The sequence below is a fragment of the Odocoileus virginianus genome, unplaced genomic scaffold (assembly GCF_023699985.2).
Source record: "Odocoileus virginianus isolate 20LAN1187 ecotype Illinois unplaced genomic scaffold, Ovbor_1.2 Unplaced_Contig_6, whole genome shotgun sequence".
Lineage (NCBI taxonomy): Eukaryota > Metazoa > Chordata > Mammalia > Artiodactyla > Cervidae > Odocoileus > Odocoileus virginianus.
In genome coordinates this window covers 1,861,064-1,869,187 of record NW_027224323.1, presented here as the reverse complement: position 1 = coordinate 1,869,187, position 8,124 = coordinate 1,861,064, and the positions used below count along the sequence as shown (strand labels likewise).

The 8,124-nt window shown below is 46.8% G+C and overlaps 1 protein-coding gene across 3 annotated transcripts in view; it reads left to right on the top strand.

Moving 5' to 3' along the window:
- ARSH (arylsulfatase family member H) overlaps positions 1-8,124 on the top strand; it is a 49,370-nt gene that overhangs the window by 25,428 nt on the left and 15,818 nt on the right. For all 3 annotated transcript variants that reach the window (XM_070463820.1, XM_020908821.2, XM_070463821.1), the window contains exon 2: positions 7,640-7,678. In XM_070463820.1, coding sequence (XP_070319921.1) covers positions 7,656-7,678 — 23 coding nt within the window. In that variant the 5' untranslated portion in view covers positions 7,640-7,655. The remainder of the gene's footprint in view (positions 1-7,639; positions 7,679-8,124) is intronic.

The window sequence follows — 8,124 nt, the reverse complement described above, 5'->3', positions numbered from 1 at the left end:
TGGAGCTTCAGCTTTCAGCAACGGTCCCTCCGGTAATGTGACTGTTGCGTGTGCATGCTAAGATGCTTCAGTCGTGTCCGACTCTTTGTGACCCTGTGGACTGCAGCCCACCAGGCTCCTCTGTTCATGGAATTCTCCAGGCTAGAATACTGGACTGGGTTGCCATTTCCTCCTCCAGGGGATCTTCCTGACCCAGGGATCAAACCCTCCTCTCTTATGTCTCCACATTGGCAGGCAGGTTCTTTACCACAAATGCCACCTGGGAAGCCCAATGTGACTGTTATCACACCCCGGAACTGGTGAAAACTGGGCAGGTTGGGGATTGAAATTCCTTAGAGCTGGTTGGTCTGCTTTGGATGCAGGTTTCTGGAACAACAGCAAAAAAAAAAAAAAACAAACAAAACCACAATCTGGAAAAGGTGCAGTTGTGACAAGAGTGGACGTGCCCTGAGTTGCTCATTGAAACCCCTACATCAGCCCTTTTTCTGATCTTTCCGGAAGGTGCTGGCAGAGAGTTTAGGCAGAAATAGGTGGTGACTGCCACCTGGCTGCCAAGCGCAGTAAAATGCATGTCTAAACTCCGATTTAAATGTTTACTTTAAACATATTTAAACTGCAGGATGCTGCAAGTGAAGTCTCTTGCGCTGGGGGCTGTCTCCTCATTCTGCTGATTGTGGACATACCAGTTTTTAATTCTGATGAGATAAAACTTACCTATTTTCCCTTTCTTCTGCTGCTTGCACTTTCAGTGTCATAGATAGTTCAGTTCAGTCGCTCAGTCGTGTCCGACTCTTTGTGACCCCATGGACTGCAGCACGCCAGGCCTCCCTGTCCATCACCAACTCCTGGAGTTTACTCAAACTCATGTCCATTGAGTCGGTGATGCCATCCAACCATCTCATCCTCTGTCGTCCCCTTCTCCTCCCGCCTCCAATCTTTCCCAGCATCAGGGTCTTTTCCAGTGAGTCAACTCTTTGCATGAGGTGGCCAAAGTTTCAGCTTCAGCATCAGTCCTTCCAATGAACACACAGGACTGATCTCCTTTAGGATGGACTGGTTGGATCTCCTTGCAGTCCAAGGGACTCTCAAGAGTCTTCTCCAAACACCACAGTTCAAAAGCATCAATTTTTCGGCACTCAGCTTTCTTCACAGTCCAACTCTCACATCCATACATGACCACTGGAAAAACCATAGCCTTGACTAGATGGACCTTTGTTGGCAAAGTAATGTCTCTGCTTTTTAATATGCTGTCCAAGTTGGTCATAACTTTCCTTCCAAGGAGAAGCGTCTTTTAATTTCACGGCTGCAGTCACCATCTGCAGTGATTTTGGAACCTGCCTCAAAATTCCATTTCTAGTACATTGTGTGATCCACAGCAGTGCTTAACCTGAGCTTGTCCACTGAACCTCCCTGGAGAGAACAGATGTTGAATCTGACCGCTTCGTTTTATAAACATTGGGCTTCCCTGGTAGCTCAGATGGTAAAGAATCTGCCTGCAATGCAGAAGACCTGGGTTCAATCCCTGGGTCAGGAAGATCCCCTGGAGAAGGAAATGGCAACCCACTCCAGTATTCTTGCCTGGAAAATCCCATGGACAGAAGAGAGACCTGGCAGGCTACAGTCCATGGGGGTCGGAAAGAGTCGGACATAGCTGAATGATTAATACTTTCAGTTTTACTTTTTAATATAAATCACGTCAGGACATCTTTCCCAGTGTGAGTGAGTGTGTGAGTGTGAAAGTCGCTCAGTCGTGTCCGACTCTTTGCGACCCCATGGACTGTCCATGAGAATCTCCAGGCCAGAATACTGGAGCGGGTAGCCTTTCCCTTCTCCAGGGGATCTTCCCAACCCAGGGATCGAACCCAGGTCTCCCGCATTGCAGGCAGATTCTTTACCAGTGGAGGCACCAGGGAAGCCCATCTTTCCCAGGAATGGATTCAGATCTAATCTTCATCACCAGACACAACTTTTCTCCCCAGCAGTTGAAAAACAAACATAAATATTAAAATAAAAGGAGCTTCTACCTGAGATTCAAATATACAGAAGACTGAAGGCTGTATTTATGATAAGTAGGGCATGGAAGCAACCTAAATGGCCATTGAAAAGTGAATGGATAAAGAAGCTGTGGTACATATACACAGTGGAATATTACACAGCCATGAACAGGGACGCATTTGAGTCAGTCCTAACGAGATGGATGAACTCAGAACCTATTATACAGAGTGAGGTAAGTCAGAAAGAGAAAAACAATGATCATAAACGAATGCATATATATGGCATATATATATATTTTTATATGTGTATCTATATATAAAGATGGTACTGATGAATCTATTTGCAGGGTAGCAATGGAGATGTAGACATGGAGAACAGACTTAGGGACGTTGTGGATGGGGGGGAAGGAGAGGGTGGTAGATACGGAGAGAGTAACATGGACGCGTACATCACTATATGTAAAATAGACAGCTAATGGGAATTTGCTATAGGACTCAGGGTGCTCACAGCAGGGCTCTGGGACTACCTACAGGGGTGGGATGGGGAGGGAGGTGGGAGGGGACATGGGTAAACCTATGGCTGATTCATGTTGATGTTTGGTAGAAACCAATGCAATACTGTAAAGCAGTTATCCTTCAATTAAAAATAAATACATTTTTAAAGAAAATAACAGAAGTGAAGTAACAGACCCTGTATGAAAAACTGGGCGATGCAGCGCGTCAAGACTTTCAAAGCATTCTCACAATGAGCATCTCTTCTTTGCCTAACTCCTGGCTTCTCACCAACATGAGTTCAGTTCAGTCGCTCAGCCGTGTCCCCGACTCTTTGCGACCCCATGGACCGCAGCACGCCAGGCCTCCCTGTCCATCACCAACTCCCGGAGCCTGCTCAAACTCATGTCCTGTTGAGTCGGTGATGCAATCCGACCATCTCATCCTCTGTCTCACCAACATAATAAGACTTTAAGAAATGGTGGAGATGCCCAGGAATAAGTGCAGCGGTAGCATTTCTAGAGGAATGTTTGGCTGAATCTACAAGAAAGGGTGTCTGGGTGCCATGAAACCACCACCTATGTCTGCAGCCCATGGCACTCAGCGTCCATAGAGCCGTGAAAGGTCCCTAAGATGCTTGCAGACCGGAAGAGGCTGAAACTCTCCTTATTACGCATCTGCCCTCTCTTGCCTGCTTTGAACTTCTGGCTGGGGTCCTTGCTTAAGTTTCATAAAAAAAAAAAAAAAATTCAACGTTCTGAATTCCCCTTTCTTATCTGTGTATCTTTGGTACCACGCAAAAGGCTTCCCTGTGGCTCAGTGGTGAAGAATCTGCCTGCCAATACAGGAGACATGGGTTCGATCCCTGGGTAGGGAAGATCCCCTGGAGAAGGGCATGGCAACCCGCTCCAGTGTTCTTGCCTGGAGAATCCCTATGGACAGGGGACCCCGGCGGGCTACAGTCCATGGGGTCACAGCAAAGAGTGGGGCGTGACTGAGGGAGTCAACAGCAGTACCACTTGACTGTCAACGATGCCTGATATCCTTCCGTAAATAACTATGTGCTCAGCAGTCTCAACAGGTCATGTTTAGATATAAAAATAATTGGCGGATTTGAGCAAAGCCCGGCCTGGGCACTTAATACGTGTTTAATTATAATCATGAGGATGGGAGCTCCGGGCCGAGCGAGGAATTTGGACTTGCAGGAGCGACGTTCACAAATGCGAGGAGCCTGGGGCAAGAACTCGTCTCAAGTGAGTGAAACAGTTTAACTTGACGAAAATTCAGCTTGGGGGTGCTCATATTGTTATCTGGTCAAGGGAGAGACGGGGGAGACTTGAGTGTTAGTTTCATCAAATTCTCTGTCTCTCTCTCTCCAATTCTGTCTCTCCATCTGTCAGTCTCTCTCTGTCTTTCTCTCTCCGCCTCTCTCTCTCCATCTCACTCTGCCCTTCACATTTTCTGCAATATTAAATGTGTGTAGATATGGGATCATCAATATATATATTACTTTCTCTGGCTTCTTTCACCCAGCGTATTTATCTTTCAGTCCATAAATACTGTTATCTCTATGGATGGTTTGCTCCTTAAAAAAAAAATGATAATCTTCTGAGTACTATGTATTCTTAGGATTTCTGGCCTCACCAGAGTTGATTGAGGCATTCGCCTGTGGGTGGACACGGGGTGTGCAATCCGATTTTTCTGTAGTGGAGTTTACGTGCTTAGTAATTTTTTCAGGGGTGCTCTTGATGAAGGAGGTGACTATGGCCACCTCTTTAAAGACTGCTGAAAGATAACGACGGTTTTATAAGACTGCATTTGTGTGTGATGTGTCAGGCTGCTTGAGGCTTCCTTTGTGGCTCAAATGGTAAAGAATCTGCCTGCAGGAGACCTGGGTTCGATCCCTGGATTGGGAAGATCCCCTGGAGGAGGGCATGGCAACCCACTCCAGTATTCTTGCCTGGAGAATCCCTATGGACAGAGGAGCCTGGCAGGCTACAGTCCACGGGATCACAAAGAGTCAGACACGACTGAGAGACTGACCCTTTCACTTTGTCAGCTTCATGCATTTATAGATCTGAAGTCCAATTGCCTCTTGCCCATGTACCTACGTTTAATAACATTCTACGTTAAAATCTGAAAAAAATAGCAGGCTATGGGGGTGAGGTGGGGTGAGGAATACAAGCTTAGTTGGAGCAGCTTCTTGGTAGACAGGATCTTCTTGATATTTCTTAAAATCTGGAGTTGATAAGCCCAGTATTTTGAGGCAATAGGCGTTCCCTTAAATCGTGAAGGCAACTTTCCTTCCTGTCTATTTAACAGATAGATTTTGTTCCATGCCTATTAGGAAGGACTTCGCAGTGGTACGTATGACCACCCAGCATAATTCTTTTTTTTTTAATTACTTATTTATTTTCAGATACACTGGATCTTTGAAGCTGCTCAGTTCAGTTCAGTCACTCAGTCATGTCTGATTCTTTGCAGTCCCATGGACTGCAGCATGCCAGGCCTCCCTGTCCGTCACCAACTCCCAGAGCTTACTCAAACTCATGTCCATCATGTGGGTGATGCCACCCAACCACCTCATCCTCTGTTGCCCCCTTCTCCTCCCACCTTCAAATCTTTCCTAGCATCAGGGTCTTTTCCAATGAGTCAGCTCTTCGCATCAGGTGGCCAAAGTATTGGAGCTTCAGCTTCAACATCAGTCCTTCCAATGAATATTCAGGACTGATTTCCTATAGGATGGACTGGTTGGATCTCCTTGCAGTCCAAGGGACTCTCAAGAGTCTTCTCCAACACCACCGTTTGAAGGCATCCATTCTTTGGAGATCCTTACTGGAGGTCAAAGATGACAAGATGGCCCTTGGAGTTGGACACACACACACACACTCAGGACTGACTCAGACACCTCACACTGCACACTGATCTTCAATTTACCAGCCTCGTGAAAAGTCTTTTAACCCCTGTGATCCCCAGGTCCCTCTCCCATAAAACAGAGCAGCTATCATTAGCCCCTCGAGGCGAGCCAGGTAAGGTATTTTGAGGACCCAGTGGGAAGCCGTGTGTAGCAATGCCTTGGGGTTGAGAAAACCCTATAAACTGTTTGGCGGAGTCATTAATCTTTACTACCTGTCATTTGGTCTGTGGGGTGGGTGCTCAGCTGACAGAAGAACCTCGTTGACGTGGGGAATTTAAAGCATCCCAAGGCAAGGGGATACCAGGCTGTATCACTCTTGGGACTCTCATAAAACGGTCCTAATTACAGTTGCTGCAGACACACTTCTGGGGGGAATGAGTCTGGCCACCGTAACCCCCAGGTCTACACTGTTGCTCCTTGCGCTTTTCAAGGCAAGAGGCATGGGTGATCCACCATGCTCAACCATCTTCCATCCTTCCTAGAAGACCACACAGTAGGTCTCACACAAAGACTTCCTGGACGGCTGCCTGCTCCTGGGCGAGCTTTATTTTAGAGGCTCCAGATTGAAGGGTTTTATTGCTGGTGTCGCTTGAGAAAGTTCTTTTATTAACGTTCTTGTCTAGGAACCACAGCATGTCTCTCTCATCTTTTTATTGTGTGACATTCAGAAGGTGACTGAGCCTCGAAGGAAGTCGATACTACTAACAGGTGAAGAATATTTAGAATGGAACCGAAGATTTAAGTTAGAGGGCTTCCCTGCTGTGGTGTTGGAGAAGACTCTTGAGAGTCCCTTGGACTGCAGGGAGATCCAACCAGTCCATCCTAAAGGAAATGATTCCTGAATATTCATTGGAAAGATGGATACTGAAACTCCAATACTTTGGCCACCTGATGTGAAGAACTGACTCATTGGAAAAGACCCTGATGCTGGGAAAGATTGAAGGCGGGAGGAGAAGGGGACGACAGAGGATGAGATGGTTGGGTGGCATCACTGACTCAATGGACATGAGTTTGAGTAAGCTCCGGGAGTTGGTGATGGACAGGGAGGCCTGGCGCACTGTGGTCCATGGGGTCGAGAAGAGTCAGACACAACTGAGGGACTGAACTGAACTGAACTGGTAGCTCGGTTGGTAAAGAATCTGCCTGCAATGCGGGAGACCTGGATCCAATCGTTGGGTCAGGAAGATCCCCTGGAGAAGGACATGGCCACCTACTCCAGTATTCCTGCCTGGAGAATCCCATGGATGGAGGAGTCTGGTGGCCTACAGTCATTGGGGTCACAAAGAGCCCGACACGATGGAGCGACTGAGCACATATATTTAAATTAGACCTGAATCTTTGTGCCCACGTCCTCCCACTTGCCCTGAAACCTATAATTTAGAGTTGCAAATGAAAACCAGAAAGAAGCTAGACAACTTAAAAAAAAAAAAAAACTCATCTGCCCTCTTCAGGAAACTGCATAAACAATAGAATATTCTCTAATGAAAGTATGTCTTTAGTTCATTGTTACTTATTGGAAAAGAAAAAGATATAGGGCTTAGAATGTTGAAAAAAAATCAGTCACATGAAAAATAAAATTCCTGGGTTAGATATCTAGGGAGAAGCAAGACCTTCTTCCAACAACCCAGGAGAGTGTGGTCTGATTTAACACTGCTTTTCGTTCTCAAAGGTCTCACGACCCTAGACGACAATTAATACAATCCTTAAAAATGCACATCAGACATTTTATTGTAGTCCTTCATCTTGATTGCTCAGTGCCCTCAGAATGAAGGATTTTTGTTATCGGACCTACATAAAGGGTGGGAACTATTCCATTGGAATGACCCGCAAATGAAAGGATCGTGCATGACGCTGCCATGTTCTGTCTGTACCAACATCAGCTGTGTGTAATTCAGTATAAAGAATTCAGTGGTTGTTTTCTTTCCCTCACCAAGTCGTGTGAGACTCTCTGAGACCCCATGGACTGCAGCACGCCAGGCCTCCCTGTCCATCACCAACTCCCAGAGTTTGCTCAAACTCATGTCCGTTGAGTCGGTGATGCCATCCAACCATCTCATCCTCTGTCGTCCCCTTCTCCTCCCGCCTTCAATCTTTCCCAGCATCAGGGTCTTTTCAGTGGGTTGCTGTAGTAAGAAAAAAGCAAAACAGGCTCCTTTCCGCTTTGGACCATAACCACCTAGTTATAAGAAAAATAACTGCTTTGCAGAAGTTCATTGGTTGTTTGTTTCTTTTCTAGGTAACAGTAAGAAGCCATGAAACAGCTGTTCTATGGCTGGTAAGTAGGAAAACTGATGAACCTTTGCTATTCTCTGTCTCTAGAGAGAAGGGTGCTTTGCCCGAGTCTTCCTCAGTCTGGCGGATGTTTCGTCTGTTTGCACGCGATAAGCGCAACGGGGAGCGTGGCGGGCGCTGCAGGTGTTGGTGGAGTCAAACGGAAGTGTTTTCTCAGGGGCTTTGCTGCTGGCTCAGTCAGTAAAATATCCACCTGCCCATGCAAGAGATGTGAGCTTGATCCCTGGAGAAGGAAATGGCAACCCACTCCAGTGTTAAAGTGAAGTCCGTCAGGCGTGTCCGACTCTGCGACCCCATGAACTGTAGCCCGCCAGGCTCCTCTGTGCATGGGGATTCTCCAGGCAAGAAGACTGGAGTGGGTTGCCACGCCCTTCTCCAGGGGATCTTCCCGACCCAGGGATCGAACCCAGGTCTCCCGCATTGCAGGCA